The sequence below is a fragment of the Delphinus delphis genome, chromosome 13 (genome assembly GCF_949987515.2).
Source record: "Delphinus delphis chromosome 13, mDelDel1.2, whole genome shotgun sequence".
In the NCBI taxonomy this organism is placed as follows: Eukaryota; Metazoa; Chordata; class Mammalia; order Artiodactyla; family Delphinidae; genus Delphinus; species Delphinus delphis.
Genome location: NC_082695.1, coordinates 62,047,986 through 62,068,104, shown reverse-complemented (window position 1 = coordinate 62,068,104; position 20,119 = coordinate 62,047,986). Strand labels below are relative to the sequence as shown.

Genomic DNA, 20,119 nt, shown 5'->3' with positions numbered 1-20,119 from the left:
AGACACGCGAGAGGTGCTTGAAGCAGGTGTTACGTAGAACTTGGAGATAAGGAGGCCTGGCTTGGGCCATAAACTATAAATTAATAGCAGCTCCCAAACAGGAAGAATGGCAGTGTGTATATTCGGAGTAGAAAGGACCACGGATGGACCGACGTTGCTAATTGATCTGCTCTGTGGAGCCTGGGAAAATCAGGGTTTATTATTATGAATAAACCCTGCCCCTCCTGGCAGAGGCACATAGATGCTCACGTGAGCCACACAGCTCCCTGTCTTTGATGGCAGGGAGCTGCCCATGAGTCTTTCCCTGTCGGGTCACGTTGGAGCCCTGTCTGTTCTCATGTCCTTGGAGCCTCCTTGGGACCATTAGCTACCTCCTGGTCCCTCAATTTCATCTGGGCTGGAAGATGGCTGTTCTGTTCCCTGAGGGGCCCTTGGGGCTCCCCCAAGGGAGTTTCGTGTATTCCACATAGTTCATATTTGAAGTGAGACCATCCCAAACCTTCCATCCAGATATCTTGAAAATCCATCCATGTTTGTGTGCTATGGTAACAGACAAAATCTTAGTTTTCCAGAAGAAAGAGAAATCTTTTAATATCATTTTCAACATTATTTTGGATTATATAGTTTTGTATAAGAGCAATGCCATAGCTCATTTTGAATTATTGCATTTCTTGGCCTTTTGGTTTTAAAGAGCTATCATAAGGATAATGATAGTTTTGGATAATGATTAGGAACAAGGGCACAGGAGTCTGGCTGTGCCCAAATCCCAACTCTGCTACTTGTTGAGAGTCTTACCTTGGGTGAGTTAATCCATCTCAGTTTACTGTCAAGAAAATGGGGATGAGTGCTCACAGTTGTTGTGATGCATGAAAGTTGCTTAGCACGTAATAGTGCTTAATAAATGGGAGCTACTATTATGTCTGAGAGCTACATTTTTATTATTAGCTCCATTATTTTGACTAATAAAAGTATTAATATCACAGCCACAACAAAGTTGCTCCCAAGTGAACTTGAAGAGTAGCTTACCTTTCCTGGATTAGATGGGGTAAAGAGTAGGGGAACAGCTTCTTTTAGCTGTCCCACAAGCATTTCTTCCCTTCATACTGCTTGGGCTCCTTGCTGGTGAAGGACGTGCCATTGACAGATGCCACAGAAGTGAATGTTTCTGAGTCTTTAACTGTGCTGACATAGGCTTACAGAATAAAGACCCCTTTTAAAATATAAATGGTGCTTTAACAAAGTTTTAAAATCTAAGTTCCTTGATTCCAGATTTACTGATGAGGATACTCTAAGATGATCAGTGATTCTCAATAGTGGCTAGTGGCCACCCAGGCTCAAAGGTGGGCAAATTGTTCAGCTTTTCTGTGCTGCAGTCTCCTTACTTGTGAAATGGGAGTAATAATAAATAGCACATCTACCCTCTGGGTTGTGTGAGGACTAATTGAGATAAGCCACGTTGAACACTGAGCCCTCAAGATAAGCTGGTGTTAACAATTGGTTTTGATTATTAATAGTGCCTGTTCTCTCTGCACAGACGGAGCTTATAATGGATGCTGCCCATAAACAAAAGAGCTTACAATTCAAGAAAACCATGGATGTGAGTCTCACTATGTTGCCTTTTTTTTTTTTTTTGTAATGGTGATATTTTCTGATATCCTGTGCTATGTATCAACATATTCCTGAAAATAACATTAGTGAGGTGTTTTAGGGAAAACAGCCTTTGGTGGTTTGACTTTCTATTTAAGGCCTTGGAAAGGTTGAGGATGAAATCAGACAGAAGAAATACAATGATGTTATCTTTCTGGCAACCTGGGAAGGTATAGCAAGTCAACTTAAATATTTCAGACCAGGACATGTATACTTTATGATGTCTTTTATCTTGTTGGGTTTGAGCTTCTTCCCTGTTAAGACTGTTTTGAATCTTCTTCCCTGTTAAGACTGTTTTGAATCTTGATTTCTTACCTATTTTTATTGAGTTTTAAGATATCTGCAAATAGTAAAAGCCTCCTTTACTTTAATTTATTTTAAAAATGCTTAACAAGATAGAACTAAGAGAAGTTGCTGGGGACCTTACTCTAGCTTTTCATGAATCTCTTAAAAATGAAACTTTGTTACTGGAACATCTGTGACTCCATCTTTGTACAGAAGTATCATCATGATATTCTATGACTATGACATCATATCTGGTAACTTTGTCAAAAAAGAAAATGTCACCAATGTTGATGGCGTATGCAGTCTGTTCTGCATTTTTTATTCTTTGATGCAGAGCACCTGAAAAGCGATTGATAAATAGGGAATGATGTCAGTGTAATGCAGAAATGGTGTTGGTTGATATATGATTACTCCCAGAACTTTTATGTTTTGAGCAATCTGGGGAAAGCTCTCTCACAATTAAAGAGAAAGCCTTATTGAAATATAATTTTCCTATTTCCTCTACCTACATTTAGAGCCATAACAGTGTTAAAATTTTTCCTTCAACTGTCAAAAGTAATTTAGAAAACTCAGAAGAGAAAGGAAGACTATTGTATTTACGGATTTTTTGCTTGGTGTGTGTTTTTTCTTGTGCTGTTCTAAGGTTTCTTCTTTTATAATTTTCTTTTGCTTGGAGAACTTCTTTAGCCATTCTTCAGGGTAGGTCTGCTAGTGATAACTACTCTTAGTTTTCCTTTAGTGATTTCCTCTTCATTCTTAAAGGATATCTTCACTGGGTATAGGATTGTGTGTTGACAGTTCTTTTCTTTCAGTACTTGAAAAATGTTGTGCCACTTCCTCGTGGCCTCCATAGTTTCGGATAAGAAAGCTGCTGTAATTCAAACTGATTTTCTCTTATGGATAAGGTGTCATTTCTGCTTTAAGATATGATATTTTCTTTTTTTAGTTCTCAGAAGTTCACCTCTGTGTCTTGTCATGGATTTCTTTGGCTTTATCTTGTTAGGGGTTTGATCAGCTTCTGGAATCTGTAGGTTTATATCTTTTGCCAAATTTGGAAAGTTTTCAGCTATTCTTTCTTTCTTTTTCTTAAACTTTTTATTTTATATTGGAGTATAGCCAATTAACAATGTTGGGATAGTTTCAGGTGTACAGCAAAGGGACTCAGCCATACATATACATGTATCCATTCTTCCCCAAGCTCCCCTCCCATCCAGGCTGCCACATAACATTGAGCAGAGTTCCCTGTGCTATACAGTAGGTCCTTGTTGGTTATCCATTTTATTTTCTTAAAAAATATTTATTTATTTAGGCTGCGCCAGGTCTTGGTTGCAGCACGTGGAATCTTCATTGCAGCATGCGGGATCTTTAGTTGTGGCATGTGGACTCTTAGTTGCAGCATGCATGTGGGATCTAGTTCCCCAACCAGGGATTGAACCCAGGCCCCCTGCATTGGGAGCGAGGAGTCTTACCCCCTAGACCACCAGGGAAGTCCCAGTTATCCATTTTAAATATAGCAGTGTGTTCATGTTGATCCCAAACTCCCTAACTATCCTTCCCCCCGGTAACCATAAATTCATTCTCTAAGTCTGTGAGTCTGTTTCTGTTTTGTAAATAAGTTCATTTGTATCATTTCTTTTTAGATTCCGCATGTAAGGGATATCATATAATATTTATCTTTCTCTGTCTGACTTACTTCACTTAGTATGACAATCTCTAGGTCCATCCATGTTGCTGCAAATGGCATTATTTCATTCTTTTCATCAGTCATTATTTCTTCAAGTACTTTTTCAGCCCACCTTTCTCTCCTAGGAGTCCAAGGACATGAATGTTAGATCTTTCGTTATGGTGCCAAAGGTTCATGAGGTCCTGTTCATTTTTTTTTCAGCCTATTTGCTCTCTGTTTTTCAGACCAGGTAAATTCTATTGTACTATCTTCCAGTTCACCAATTCTTTCTTCTATCTCTTCCATTCATACATCCATCCTTTCATTTAGTATATTTTTCAGTTCTAAAATTTCCATTTGGTTCTTGTTTATATCTTCTGTTTCTTTGCTGAGATTTTCTTTTTCTTTGCTAAGACTATCTATTTTTTCATGTTTCAAGTGTGTTTGCAAATATTTATTGAATATTTTTATGATGGCTGCCTTAAAATCTTTGTCAGATAATTGTAACATCTCTGTCTTCTTGGTGTTGACATCTATGGATGGTCTTTATTCATGCAGTTTGAGATCCTCCTGGTTCTTGGTATGATAAGTGATATTCAATTGATTTTGGACATTTTAGGTATTCTGTTGCAAGACTCTGGATCTTATTTAAACCTTCTATTTTAGCTGGCTTCCTCTGACACCACTCGAGCAACTGAGGTGAAGTGCCACCACATAACTGCTATGAGGGGTTCCAGGCCAGGTTCCCCACCTTGGCCTCCACTGACACCATAGGGTCAGTGTGGCCTTGTTACTACTGGGGGTTGATTAAAGTTCTGAATCCCCATTAGACTTCCTCTGACACCACTGCAGCAGGGAGGGGGTGTACCTCATTACTGCCAGCTGGGGGTAGTGGAAGTCCAGGCTCCCCACAGAGTCTCCACTAGCTCTGTGTGTGGGGCTTGTGGGGCTTTGTTACCTCCTGGTGGGGATGAAGGTCCCAGTCCCCTATTGGTCCTTCTCTGATACCACCTCAGCAGGGGAGTTGGGAACCGCATTATAGCCTGGTGAGGGTGGAAGTCTAGACTCCCCACTTGGCCTTTGCTGGATGTGTGGTGGGCGGGAGGGGGGCATGGTTTCTTTATGTGGTGTTTGGCTGCTGTACAACGTGGAGGCTTCTGTCCTGCTGTGCTGCCCCTTTTCTGGTCTTTTGGCTAGAGAGGGGAGGTTTTCATTGGGGCTTTTTTTATTTGTTTATGTCCACTGGCATTTCTTGGTTGTCTGCTGCTTTGGCATTCATTCTGTGATATAAGAGGCCCAAAGAAAACCCAGGGCATTCACTTCTAGGTTTCTCTCTGAGATCAAGGACATCAGCTAATCTGCCTTCTTCTCTCCACCTTTCAGAATCTTATGTTTGTTTTATGTAGACTGTCCAGGGGTTTTAGTTATACTTGTGTGGAGGAATAAGGTAGAGTACATCTGCTCCATTTTCTCTGGAGCCCATATAACCTTTTAAAACGATATTTTACGATATGCTTTTAGAGCCATAAATATGATCATAGCCCATCAATCTTACACTAAGAATCTAAGACTCTATCTTTAGGAAATCATCCAAAATAAGAAAAACAAAATGCACTGCCGTGTTCACTACCTATAATGAAAACTACAATGTACATGATTTAGTGACAAAAATGGAGAAAGATTAAATTGTGTAACCTTTAAAAATATTATTATGAGGACTATGTAACAACAGAGAAAAAGTGCTTAATATGTCATATTAAAAAAACAATGCACAAAAGAGAAAGATTGATAACTGACATTAAAATTTAAGACTTTTTGGGACTTCCCTGGTGGTCCCGTGACTAAGACTGAGCACTCCCAGTGCAGGGGGGCCCAGGTTTGATCCCTGGTCAGGGAACTAGATCCCACGTGCCACAACTAAGAGTTCTCAGGCCACAATTAAGAGTTCGCAAGCTGCAACTAAAAAATCATGTGTGTGGCAACTAAGACCCAGTGCAGTCAAAAAAAAAAAGTATAAAAAAATTTAAGACTGCTTTAGAGCAAAAGAAAAAAATATCATCTTATACGTGATAACAAATGGGAAAAAATATTAGTAACTTATATAATTTATAACCAGTTAGTGTTCCTAGTATAGACTGAACTCTTAAAAATCAATTAAAATGAAGAATGCTCCAAAAAAAAGTAGGTAAAAGACATGAAGTAGAAATGACATATCACCTTAGTAATGAAATAAATACAAATAAAACAAGGCATATGCCAACATTCTCAACTCTAGTATTAGAAAAGGTTAAAAACATTGTCTTATTTTGGTGTTGGTAAGAGCATGAGGCTATATACCCTCACGTACGTGTTTATAGGAGTATGAATTAGTGAAAACAATTACACTTCTAGGAATCTGACCTGTAAATTCACACTACCCAAAATAAAAATCAGAGTATTTTTATGTTATACAAAATGGGAGATAAGGTAAATGTCCACCAGTAGAGAGTTGGTTAAGAAAATTATGGCATTTATATATGTATGTGTGTGTATTTACAACCATTAAAAGTGTTCAGCTACAGCAAAGCAAAGGAAACCAGAAACAAAAAGAAAAGATAACCCATAGAATGGGAGAAAATACTTGCAAATGAAGTGACCAACAAGGGATTAATCTCCAAAATATCCAAACAGCTCATACAGCTCAATAACAAAAAAAACAAACAACCCAGTCATAAAATGGGCAGAAGATCTAAATAGAAGAAGACATACAGGTGGCCAGAAAGCTCATGAAAAGATGCTCAACATCACTAATTATTAGAGAAATGCAAACCAAAACTACAATGAGGTATCACTTCACACCAGTCAGAATGGCCATCATCAAAAAATCTACAAACAATAAATGCTGGAGAGGGCTTCCCTGGTGGCGCAGTGGTTGAGAGCCCGCCTGCCGATGCAGGGGACACGAGTTCGTGCTCCGGTCTGGGAAGATCCCACATGCCGCGGAGCAGCTGGGCCCGTGAGCCATGGCCGCTGAGCCTGCGCGTCCGGAGCCTGTGCTCCACAACGGGAGAGGCCATGACAGTGAGACGCCCGCGTACCCCCCCCACCAAAAAAAAAAAAAGAAAAAAAAATTGCTGGAGAAGATGTGGAGAAAAAAAGGAATCCTCCTACACTGTTGGTGGGAATGTATGTATGGAGGTTCCTTAAAAAACTAAAAATAGAACTACCATATCATCCAGCAATCCCACTCCTGGGCATATATCTGGAGAAAACCATAATTTGAAAAGATACATGCACCCCAATGCTCATTGTAGCACTATTTACAAATAGCCAGGACATGGAAACAACCAAATGTCCATCAGTAGAGGAATGGATAAAAAAGATGTGGTACATATATACAATGGAATATTACTCAGCCATAAAAAAGAACTAAATAATGCCATTTGCAGCAACATGGATGGACCTAGAGATTGTCATACTGAGTGAAGTAAGTCAGACACAGAAAGACAAATATATGATATTGCTTATATGTGGAATCTAAAAAAAGGGCACAAATGAACTTATTTACAAAACAGAAACAGACTTAACAGATATTGAAAACAAACTTATGATTACCAACAGGGAGAGGAGGGGAGGGATAAATTGGAAGATTGGGACTGACATACACATACTACTATATATAAAATAGATAACTAATAAGGACCTACTGTATGGCACGGGGAACTCTACTCAATACTCTGTAATGACCTATATGGGAAAAGAATCTAAAAAATAGTGGATATACATGTATATTTATAACTGATTCACTTTGCTGTACAGCAGAAACTAACACAACATTGTAAATCAACAATACTCCAATAAAAATTTTTTTAAAAAGTGTTCAGCTGCAGGCTTCATGCTTGATACAGAGAAGTGTGTATTGTTGCATAAGAAAAGAATTGTTGCATGAATATCTTATGTGCTTGTAATTAAGAAAAGTTATCAACTTTTGTTTCTATGTGTGTGTAGCAGAGAGAATTATAAGGTTGTTTACTGAAAGGTTAACCCCAACTGAACTGCAAGGGATGCTGAGAAATGTAGGAAAGCACGTCAGATATTTGATGAGCACACACCATCTCTGCAAAGGTGTCTTGATTCTTAGTCAAGCATTTTTTGGGGGGAGTATCATTTTTATTTATTAGCCAACTGATTCACAGCTTTGCTTTGTTTGAACAAGTTAAGTTTTTGCTTCAAGAGTTGAAACAGAAAATTATTTGATTCACTAACTGTAGTTTGTGAACTATTTTCATACTGCTGATAGTAATGGTAGCACAGGAGAGACCACGGCCTACTTTTAAACTGGCTAAAACAGAATTCTATAAATCAAGAAGGAACATGACTACCCTTGAGCTACAGAAATGATGGGATTGATGCCCTCCCCACTGTCCACATGCTATGAGGAGGCACGTTAGAATACTGAAACATAGTTATAGTTACCAGGACCAAGTGATTGCATCTAAGTTCTGAGGGTTATGAATATTACATATTCACATCCTATAGTTACATAAGTGTTTGATTTTGCCTATTTCAAATTCCATCTTTTGTTTCAGTAAATTTTTAAAGCTCATGTACTTTGTTTTTGCCAAATAGGAGTCGTTACTTCCTTGATCAGGTTACCACTACATACATGATTTGGAAAAGGGCTGGAGAGACCTTCCAAAGATAGACAAGAAAGAGCATGTCCTCTGAGTGCCCCCAGTCTAGTGGTGATCAGAGCCCTAATCAGTGAGCCCTCTTCTCTCCTGGGCGTGGGGGGCTAGGGTCACCGTCTGCTTATCTGTTTTGATCCTCTTTTGGCTCATAACTACAAAGGCAAAGAAGAACTACGAGCAGAAATGCCGAGACAAAGATGAAGCAGAGCAGGCTGTCCACCGGAGTGCCAATGTGGCGAACCCGAAGCAACAAGAAAAGGTACCTGGGAGAGCAGACAGCCTGAAAAATCTGAGATTTACATATATCAAGCTAAAGCCAATTAATAGTCTTAATAAAAAATGGACTTGCACTCTGAGCTCCTGGCAATACCCTCCTTCAGGCAATTAGAGTCCTCGGAGCCAGAAAAACCCTTGTCCTATTTTGGGGGTCGGGGAAGAGCTAGAGGAGCATAGCCACAGGGGAGGGGGTTCTGATGTTTTCATCTTTTTTTCAAAACTCAGCTCATGTATTCTTTATAGCTAGGCTGCCTCCTGCTTGGGTGTTTTATAAATTTAATTTTATAAAATCTGGATATAAGATCATCAGCAATCAGAAGGTAGGGAGGGATATGTTTTTAGGAAGATGTAGGGCAAGATGCTCGATGGCTATTTTCCAATGGTGTTAAGATTAGAGGGCAAGTTGAATGACTAACTCATGAGAGAAATATAGGTTAGACTTGAACTACAACTTGTCTCTTCTCAGTCATTGCTTTAAAATCTGTTTTGCCTTTAGAAGCCTAGCCCAGCATTCCTGACCTCTTTTTTTGTTTGTTTGTTTTTGTTTCTGTTTTGTCCTCACAGCTTTTTGTGAAACTGGCAACTTCAAAGACTGCAGTAGAAGACTCAGGTGACGGGTCTGCTCCCAAGGATGGGGGAGGATTGTGGTGGGGCTTATGTTATCCTAAATCTGTCTGAGAAAGGCAGTTTTATATACCATACAATAGTGAATGTATACATATACAGTAGGATTAACAAGGTATGAGAAGGGACGGAGGGGGAAACAGGGAAGGAAGAGAGAGGGGAAGGGAGTATATGGGAACCTGGGAGAGTGGGAGGAAGCAAGTGAGGCAGCGGTTTCTGGCCATTGCTGCCTTAGGTCTTGCCGCCTGACAGGTGACTGAAGGGTGGGGGTGGGGGGGGGAGGGGGGGGTCAAGTGGCAGCTGCTTTGGACCAGGTGCTCACTCCGATTTATTGGGAACATCTATCTTAAAACCCCTTTTCAGCCCTGATAACTCTTCTCTGCTGTGAAAGAAACAACCAAGTCGTGAGGCCTTGTCATCACTGAAGTCTAAAATCCAAACCAAGCGTTTGCAAAGGCTTCTAATTCCCAGCCACAGTTTCTTGCCGGAGACAAGCCTCTCACAACCGTGGTTGCTTAAGTTTCTGAATCCAAAACTGAAGTAACTTGGTAGTTCACTTTTCTGCACCCCTCATTGTTTGTTTAATTTTCCTGAAAATGGTAAGAGGTGGAAGGAAACCCTGGCTGAGGTTCCTTGTCAGCTTTCACTTTTCCTTCCTTGGAGCATTTCTGGCTAATTGCTTGGTTTTTCTTTATAAAGAACGTGATGCCCACCTTTGCTTACTTTTCATGGGTCTGCGAGCCCCCACCCATCCAGTTTCCAGACCCAGGCCCCTCCCCTCCATTGCAGACAAGGCGTACATGCTGCACATCAACACTCTGGATAAGGTCCGTGAAGAGTGGCAGAGCGAACACATCAAGGCCTGCGAGGTACCTGGAACCCGAAGGGCGGGTCTTCCTTCCTCTACTTCTGTAGAATTACTTGAGGGCAAATTAGAAATCTGGAATTTAAGTGGAGAGTGGAAGGAATTGGAATGCTTTCCCCTAAACCTTGTCTTTCTGCTTCTTCCCGATCCTGACCGTGCTGTCCCACTCTCTTCATGGCCTTGCTCTGATGTTTGATTCGCACGGGTATGAAGCAGCTGAATCAATTAACAGTTAATTCATTGATTTCCTATCGAGAGCCTCACCTGTACTTGCTCTGTGACAGAGGAATGCAGATGGCAGGAGAGCTGACCTAGAGTTTTTTATTCTCACACCTTTTGTTTCACCATTGCCCCCCTCATTTTCAGCACATGCCTCACAATGACCCAGAGAAAATAAAGACACAACCTGGAAACTTCCTCAAGTTTCTGTCACCCTGTCTACACATTTTCCTTACCAGTGGTTCTCAAAGGGAGGTCCCAGGACCTGTACAAACATCATTGCCTTGTTAGATGCAGATCTTGTTAGAGATGCAGAGATGCAGGTTCTCAGACCAACTCCAGGCCTCTGGAATCAGAAACCCTCGGCATGGGCGCAGCAGTCTCCATGTTAATAAGTCCTGCAGGTGACTCTGCTGTGAATTCAAGCACGAGAACTATTGATCTTTACCACCCTCCCTTCTCCTGTGATAGTGGTAAAGGGCTGCTCTGCCACCACTGGGCTCAGGATCCTCCAGCTGGCTTTCCCCACCCCCTTGCACACAGCTCCCTTTCACAGTGGACTTTTATTATCATTCACACCTCAGCTCCTTCCAGCTTTCAAGCCTGCCACTGCTGCTTCTCCCTTCTCTTCACATCCAGGCTTCCTGGGGGAATTGCCTGCACATCCTCATTGTCCTGCCTGTCCCAGTGGCTGTGTCTGGGGTCTGCTCCCCTGCAGCTGTTCTCCCAGAGGAACCAGTGGTCCCCTTGGTGTGAGGTCCAGCATGCCTTTGCAGTTTCTAATTTTATTTGACCGGTCTTTAGCACCTGAAACTGTGGGTCCCTCCTAAAACACTCTTTTCTGCTTTACTTCCTTAATTCCACAATCTAATGGAAAAGCCTGAAATAAGAGCATTTTTATATGGTTTTAAAACATGCAAAGCAATATCATATACATCTTATGGATACATATATATTGTCAAAATCTGCATAAGAATGATAAAATTTAGGATAATGGTTATCTCTGGGGGAGGAGGAACATAGTAGAGATTGAAGAAAGCACACAGAGGCTTTAACAGAATCTGAAGCAAATATGGCCAAAAGTTTTGACAAAGCTGGGTGGTTGGTATGTGGGTCTTCCTAATGTCAGTCTCTATGATTCTGTCTACGTGAAATAGTCTATAATAAAAATAATGTAATATTCGTATGTAGTACTTATATACTGTATATGAATAATAAAATATTTATAGATGAAATAGTGTATTTGCTTCAAAATACTCCAGGGAGTAGGTGCATTGGTAGGGAAATAGGTAAAACAGTCAGTTGTGAGTGGATAAGTGTTTCAGCTGGTGATGGGTACATGGGGATTCATTATGCTATTCTCTCTCCTCTTGTATATGTATACAGTTTTACATTATAAGAAGCTTTAAAATGTAATAGTTTTGTAGTCAACCTTTAAAAAATACATTAATATATAACATCCACTGTTGAATACTATAGCATCCACTTTATAGAATAGTTTGATTTTCCATAAGTTGTATTTGCTTATATCCAAAAACTATTGTTCAGGCAGTGACTTTTTAAACAACTTTTTTATTAAGGAAATTTCAAACATACACAAGGATAAAAGACAAGTGCAAGGGCCCCCATGTACTCATCAACTAGCTTCAACAATTGTGACCGTCTTGCCAGTTGAATTCACTCATTCTGGGAGGGGGTGAGAAGGAGGGCAACTCTGAATTGGAGGCTCTGGCAGGCTGCCCAGGTACAGATGCCCATTAGGCAGTTGGAAATGTGAGCTGGAATTCAGGTTAGAACATTGACGTTTAGGTTCATCATCACCTCTTACCTTCAGAACTATATCCAGTCCTATTTGTGTTAATATGTTATTAGAATCCATTTGCATTCTTTGCCTGAGTAAGAGTTTATGAGCTTCCTCGGTGGGTGGGAGTACGCTAAATGGGACAATAAGCTTACAGATAATTCAAGGTTGAAATTGTTTCTTAAGTCATAGCCAGTCTAGACAAATGGCCCCTTTCTCTGCATATGTACGTGTAGTTTTGTTTCTGTAGGTGTTTGAGACTCAAGAATGTGAACGAATAAACTTCTTTCGGAATGCACTGTGGTTACACATGAATCAGCTGTCACAACAATGTGTCACAAGCGATAACGTAAGTCAGAGGCATCCACGGAGGATGCTTTGCATATTAGATTCATTAGAGTGGAAGGAACCATAAACATTTATTAGTTCACCCCCCTCATTTGAGGCCCAGGTAGGTACAGTGACTGGCCCAAGTCCACACGGTGAGTATGGACCCAGATAAACACCTAACCTGCCTGACTCTTGTTTCACTTTACCACTATGACTTTCTCTCTAAGAAATAAAGGGTCAGAGCAGGAGAGCAGAGAAGGGAGACCCAAATGCAGTTTAATTTATGGAAAACAGAGATGTCACAAAATGAATGTGAGTCCCAGAGACTGCTCCGGTCTGAAATGAGGTCACTCCAGGACAGCACCAAGGACTAGCAGACTGAGCCATGCCCGGGCTAACGGTCACTCCAGGGCTCAGGATTTACTTCAGCAGTGTTCCAGGGCCATTAGTGATCCAGATTTAACTTGTACACAGCAATTGTCATGGGTTCCCAGGTCTCAGGGGGACATGAATCAAATTATCACCACTTTCTTTCCTAAGAAATAGCCACCCTCGCTTAGATGGGACATTCACTTTAGAAGAATAATTAAACACCCAGAAAACAAGTAGGATTGACTGGAAGAACTTTTCTCCAATTGTCTTTGCATTTGTGTGTAGAATTGGTCATGGGACTTGGTATCTATTTTCTTTGTCCCATCAGTAGTTAAAAAAAAAAAATCTTTCCACCAAGGTTTCTGTGCTGCTACAAAAAAAAAATCTATATTTTTTTGTCATCTTTAAAAAAAATTTAAATGCAGATATGCATCAGAGAAATCCCTTTATTTGAGTCCAGGACTTGGGAATGTCTTCTTTTTTCTTTTCAAAGCAAAATTTGGAAAACAGCCATTCATCAAACCTCCTATTTTAATAAGCTGTGTCACCATTTTTATGGACATATACCTCTACCTTGATTTATCTTCTTTTTGTTAGATGTATGAAGAAGTCCGTAAGAGTTTAGAAATGTGCAGCATTGAGAAGGACATTGAGTACTTTGTGAATCAGCGCAAAACTGGACAGACTCCACCAGGTGAATGGAGCTGTAGGGTGGGGGGTTAATTAAGCAATTCTATTAGTCCTTCTTGTCACAGATCATTGAGAATGGAAGTCATCAGCCTCTTAATGTTTTATGTCTTGATCATTCCTAGCACCCATCATGTATGAGAATTTCTACTGCCCCCAGAAGAATGCTGCCCCACCAGGAAAGGCTACAGGGTCTGACTTGGCAAGGTAATATCCAGCTTTCTTTCACATGTAGAAAAGTACTTTTGGGGACTTCCCTGGTGGACCAGTGGTTAAGACTTTGTTCTTCCACTGCAGGGGGCGCGGGTTCGATCCCTGGTCAGGGAACTAAGATCCCACATGCCGCAGTGTGGCCAAAAAAAAAAAAAAGAAAAGAAAAGTACTTCTAAAGAACATTTTTATTTTTAGTGTTCCAATTCTAATATGGACGTATTAGAATCAGAACATATCTCTACCATTGCATTTGCTTAGTGAGTGCTAGGTTTTTGGCAATAGCATTTTTAGGACAAACGTTAAATGGGTTGTACTAGTCATAGTTCGAGGGGGATTGTATCATGCTTGAGTGTAATTATTATTACTCATGCATGAATCCTATACCTTTCTTGTAGAAAGCAAGAGTTGGAAAACTCTGGCCCCCTGTGAGTCAAATCTGACCTACCTGTTTTGGTAGGGCCTGCAAGTTAAGAATAGTTTTCATGTTTTTAAATGGTTGAAAAGAATTGAAAGGATACTATTTTGTGACATGTGAAAATTACATGAAATGCAAACATCAGTGTTCATATGTAGAGCTTTGTTAGAAGATGACTGCACTCATCTGTTTCCATTCTGTCTACGGCTGCTTTCTCATTGGAGCTGAGTAGTGATGAGATAGAAATGCTGTGTGGCCAGAAAAGCCTAAATCATTTGCTATCTGGCCCTTTACAGAAAAAGTTTGCTGCCTTGATATAAAGGATCCTGAGGGAAGAGAAACTTCTGTTTCACATACAGTCACCTCGGAGTCTAAGCTGTTGAATTTTCAGTCCAGTTTTTAAAAAGATAAGGGAGTGTTTGACGGGGAAGTGCAAGTTCATCACCACTGTTTAAGAATGCCAAGCGCTGCTCAAAGCAGTAACTTTGAGTTAGTTCCTTTAACCCTGACAGCAAGGTAGGAACTGTTTGACTTCCCATTTTTTTTATCAAGGTGATCAGGAACTCTTGCCCACATGACTGAGATTTCTGGGCTGCGGGGCAGGGCTCTGTGCGTCCCGCTCCCCAGAATAATGTAACGTCTGCAGCCTGGATCCAGGAGGTCAGCGCTACAGAGCTTTTGCTTCCTCTGAACTTTTCTTAACCCTCCAGAGCAGAAACCCCATCTGATTAGCATGCAGTGTTTGTAGAGTGAAGTAGAAAATTAGAAAAATAACAAGAACTTATCTGAAAGATTTTGGTTTTCATTTCTTACAGGAGAAGACCTCTCCCAATTCCTAAAAGTTTACCAGGTAAAGACTGTTTGAAATCTTAGGTCAGCTTTTATTTAAGGTTGAGTAGCTAGAATTTTGAAATAAAAGGAAAGAAGGGAATAAATAGAATCAAATTTCCAAGAGAATGAACCTATTATTAGAAACTATAATACTGTTTGTCACAGAGTGGAATTTGGTAATTCGTGGTCTATTTTATAGCTTATCTAAGAGATTTCAGCTACTCAAGTACCAAAAGAAACTTATAAGGCATTCTTACTAAGAGATTATTTCAACTTGGACCATGAGAACAGCAAAACTGGGATACAGTTTCCTTTGGATTACACAGAAATGTAATTTATAGAAGATGTCTGGAAACATGTAACCTAATATTATGTATTTTGTACACTGCCTATAATTGGATCTTTCACTGAGCACCCTGGTCTCTTTTTCTCTCTGAACTCCTATGATACCTCTGGGAGAACCACACACTTAGTGCTTTTTGTTAATTTGTATTCCCTGGATAATTACAAGATCCTTGAGGGCAGGCACTTTGTTTTCTCCTGAATCAGTCACAAAACATAACACAGTATTGGGCACATAGTAGGTGCTCAACAAATACCTATTATTTGAATAAAAGAAAGATATGCCTATCTATGTTCAAAGGAAGAGGGAAGAGATATCTTGGGCTGCATTTAGCATCTTGGCAAAAATTTAGTGACTGAAAAATTTAGTGGCTGAAATTACATCTTTGAACTAGATAAGGATTTAAGTTAATTGATTTCTTATTACCTTATAATTACCACTTGGTACTGTGGGACTTACTTTTGTCCATTTTTGAAGGTGATTTTACTGTGGGGACTGCTATCTGGGCATGGTTGAAAAATGGCAAAGAAATCATAATAGGGATTTCCAATATGTTTTCTGACTTGTAGTTATGACTATTATTTGTAGGTTTTGTTGCCAGATATATTTTCTTCTTACAAAATGGCAGTCACCAGACTCTGAGTGGGATGCCTTGATTTGAAAAGGGCTAATATATTATCATGAAAAAATGTTAACTAATGTTGCTCTGTGTTTTGCCCTTTGCAGATGACCCTGATTATTCTTTGCCTGATAACTACAGTTTGATCTATCAGTAACATCAATGGTAAGAACCTTTCATCTTCACAGAATCAAGTTGTGTTTAGACTGGTGATTGTATTTTTGAAGTCTTTGAAGCTTCTTTATAACATCACTGCAGGCAAACAATGCCAGTGCTTGGAAGTGGGCACATCAAACATTACTTGCCTGCACTCCTCTAAAACCACCCACTTTGTGACTTACGGCCAATTAGCTGTTAGGACAGAAGCCATGGTTTTCTTGATTAGACAGAAATAATCAGAAAGTATGATTTACATTTGCATGTAAGTCTTCAAATTGCTTAAGAAGTGTGTTTATAATATTTAAGGAACTTTGCTGCAAAAGATAGTGGATATTGAAGACGTAAAAAACCTCATCCTCTAACTATATATACCTTTCTGACCAACAAACAAATTGTAGTCTTTACAGCCAGTCATCACGTCTGCTTCATTTCATAAGCCTCTCTCTTTCTCATGGAAAGAGGCCCGGCTCATTTTGGAGGTAGAGCAAGAACGTGGGAAATCAAGTGACGTGGTGTTCAAAGGTAGAACCTGCTCTCCAGAACACCATGCAGTGATGGCTATGTGGTGGGGCATCAGCAGCTCCAAGAGTTTATTTTTATTTTTTACCTTCCTTTTTTCCTCTCTCTCTTCTTCCTTCCCTCCCTCCCTCCCTTCCTTTCCCTCCCTTCCTTTCTTCCTCCCTTCCTTTCTCTCTTTCTCATTCCTCCCCACCTGTTCCTCCTCTCTTTTCCCTTCATCCCTCCCCACTTTCTTCCTTCTCTTCTCTTCTTTTCGTTTCTCTTTTCCTTCCTTTCTTTCCCTCACCCATTTGGGTAAAGCATATATTCTAGTTGCTTAATAATAGCATTTGAGCCAGCAACTGTAGTTCCTCAGAGCCCAAGAATCTGCTGTTTGAATGTAAGATGCCAATACCAACACATTTACTGAAGTTTGGTCATTTCATTGGGCCTCATTAGTGTCTGTGCCAGCTCAAGGAGTAGGAATCGAGCATGTATAATTGACTGAATTTAAGAGAATTTTAAAGAGGGAGTCTACCTTTATTAGTAACTTTGTTAAGCGACATCACAGCACTTAAAATAGTTTGAACCTTTGGAATTGACATTTAAATAGGAATCTTTAGGAATTTGTGATTTGTTCTGCAATTGTTGATTTTAGCTGCTATTCTTGTTTTTAATTCTAACATGTTTAGGTAAAGATAGATTATGACTTTTGAATTAAAAATATGTATATAAAAATATAAATGTATGTGTTATTTATCATAAAGCAACATTTTTATTCCATTTTTCATCAGTTGGAATACCCATTTCTCACTGTTTGTTTTCCTTGGCCAAGCACATTGTTCTTGTTGAATAAAATCTCAATGTAGGAGCAGGGTGCTGATATGAATAGTTAATTCAAATGAAATTTCTTCATTATTTTCTTTCAGAAAACAAAGCTTTCTGTGGTTGGCGCTTCTGTGGCATGGAAGGAGACACTTAAAGCAGCAGAATCTGTAGAAATTATGTCAATCATGAAGACTTTGAAGTGAACCCTTGCTATAATTTTTTGATGTTTTAAAATTTATGGTAGACATTTAGTTCAACTTAACCTAGTAGAGTTCTCCAGTTTTTAAAAGAAGTTTGCAAATTGCCCAACACTGAAGAATTATCCTTTTCCAATCAAGTTACTAAAGTTGTGAATGAATTGTGTTTTCTGCTTGATTCAAGAAAGTCTGTGGATTTGAAGCCTTGACTCTTGGGAGTTGGGGCAGGGATGGCTGCAGAGAAGTCTGAGCCAGCAACTCAGCAACTCAAGAAGCTCCTTTGCCTTTTGGGGGCAGCGTGGCACATACTCAGTGGTGTAAGATTTAAAATCACCTTCCTTTTTGGCTGGAAGATTTAGAGGCCATCTGATAACACTTTCTCATTTTACAGATGAGGAATTGAGTCCCAGAAGTGTGAAATCGATTTCCTTATAGTTCTCTCAGCCGACTAGGGACAGATGCAGAGGCAGAGTACAAGCTCATCCCACATCACCATCCTTCTAACCCTTCCTGAGACCGTGATGCGCATGTTGAAATTTAAGACGCCAAATGTTTTTGCCAGCATCTTTTCACTTGGGAAAGTTACCAGGGTTAAAATGTCAGATTTATTTTTATATGGCTCACTGTGTGTACTGAACTACAGAGCACCATATTTAATCTAATCTAAGAAACCATTCGTTGTAAAACATCCTCTTACTTTATATACCACTAAGAAAGTCAGTGGGGGAGTTGACACTTGTGACAATTAGTGGCCAAGCCCATTGGAATCTGAGATGCTAAAGTGTGGGGGAAAAAGTATATCCTAGAATCAATGAAACATGGTATTTTGACTTTATCCCTGAAGAGAATTTTAGACCTACAAAGCCACTACTCAATCTTTGGTCTTCACAGAGAATCTTTCCCTTGCTAGGTCCTGGAATTTTTAAAGTGTCAATCTTACCCTTTCACAAATATTTGGGTCTTCCTTTGGTCACCCACAAACAGCAGAGAGATTGGTCTAATATTCGCACACTGAGCAAATGGTACATTTTAGTTAATGACAAGTTAAAATAGCACTGGCATTTATTTGGGATGTTGTGAAATTCTGGTACCACAAAGAGCAGATACCTTCCTTTTCTGCTCTGTGCATAGCTTCCCCAGAACTATGGACAAAGTGACTGAAGGAAGATCGATTGTTTCCCCTTTTCATATAAGGTGCTGCTGAAAGTGGCAGCTTCTTGTCATAACCAGCAGCTTGCATCAGTTGGATAGCCTTTTGAAAAACTGGAGTTTGCAAAGGGTCATTGACTTCCCCAGATTGAACAGGCTCAGGAAATTTTCCTTTGAACTCAGAACATTCTATTTTTAAGTATTTTATTTATTGTTAGCAATTCCATAGGGATTTCAATTTTCTCTCTACTGGTCAGTGTAACTGATGTAAAAATGTCTTAAGAATTGAAAATATCTTTATTTTATTGCTCTTCCAGTTCAATATGAAGTAAAATAAAGGTTCCTGGTGATTTGGGATTTATTTTGCATTTTTGTGTTAATTGTATCTCTCTTCCAAGCTCTATTTGACCCCTTGTTACATTTGCTATCATTAGACCACCATAGAAGGACAAACTGCCGGTCAGGGAAGCCAGGAGGAGACTGGCACCAAGCCACTTCCTACTAACTCTTCAGGTGCCAGATGCAGGGTCCCTTCCTTGGGGAAGCATGTTCCCTGCCTCCAGGCTTGGTGGGATCCCGCTGCTGTCTCCTTCCCCACTCTCACATTTTCCTTGTTATTACAGGATTCACTCTTGAAATTAATTGTTCAAAGTCTGGCTTCCCTCCTAGACTGTAATCTCCATGAGAGCAGGGTCCCTCTTATCGTTTTTCCTGCTACATCCCCAGAACTTGACACATAGTAGTAAATATGAAAGAACTAGTGGCCTAGAAGAAGATAACGTAGCTAGAGAAACAACCAGTTGAGAGAGAAGTAGGAGTGTAAAGGGAAGCCAGTCAAATAAGTTTACATGATGAATTTAGTAAGTATGAGCTGTTCTGCAGACTGTCAGCACCTTAATTTGGGTTCCAGCAGAAGGAGACCCTGGGATAAAGAGTTGAATGCAGGTACTTTTTCTGGGGTGTGATCCCAGAATGCACCAGTATGGAAGTGGGGAAGTAAGACAGCGAAGGGAAGGAAAGCAAAAAAAAAATGTTCATTATCAAGCAAGTTACCACTGTGGGCAATAAACTTCAGCTGCTGGGACTCTTGGGTGACAGTGTGGGACCCACACCTCAGAAATAGCTCACCTGAGGGGAGAGAGCTGGGATAGTCATTCACCAACTCCCACCAGTCACAGGTAGAGGGCTGCTCCTAGGAGGTGTTCGTTCCCTGGCATTTCTGTCTTTCCATGAACACCAGCAGAGTGGGTTCCAGCAGGCCGAGAGTCCTCACATGGTTCCTGGCAGTTGCAAGTTGGGCTGGCATGTGAGGAAGTGATAGGTAGTGAGGGGAAGTGGATGGGGTGCTGGCAGTGCTGATCCCTGCACGGCTCAGGTCCACCCATGCCCACCTGCACTTTACTGCATCCTGTCACCACTTGTCCCAGT

At 40.2% G+C, this 20,119-nt stretch overlaps 1 protein-coding gene across 2 annotated transcripts in view; it reads left to right on the top strand.

Annotated features, from left to right (window-relative positions):
* Positions 1–16,025, top strand: part of PSTPIP2 (proline-serine-threonine phosphatase interacting protein 2) — an 80,982-nt gene extending 64,957 nt beyond the window's left edge. For both annotated transcript variants that reach the window (XM_060028987.1, XM_060028986.1), the window contains exons 6-14: positions 1,535–1,597; positions 8,426–8,524; positions 9,106–9,151; positions 9,955–10,034; positions 12,301–12,399; positions 13,350–13,446; positions 13,565–13,646; positions 14,883–14,917; positions 15,968–16,025. In XM_060028987.1, coding sequence (XP_059884970.1) covers positions 1,535–1,597; positions 8,426–8,524; positions 9,106–9,151; positions 9,955–10,034; positions 12,301–12,399; positions 13,350–13,446; positions 13,565–13,646; positions 14,883–14,917; positions 15,968–16,017 — 651 coding nt within the window. In that variant the 3' untranslated portion in view covers positions 16,018–16,025. The remainder of the gene's footprint in view (positions 1–1,534; positions 1,598–8,425; positions 8,525–9,105; positions 9,152–9,954; positions 10,035–12,300; positions 12,400–13,349; positions 13,447–13,564; positions 13,647–14,882; positions 14,918–15,967) is intronic.
* The last annotated feature ends 4,094 nt before the right edge of the window (positions 16,026–20,119 follow it).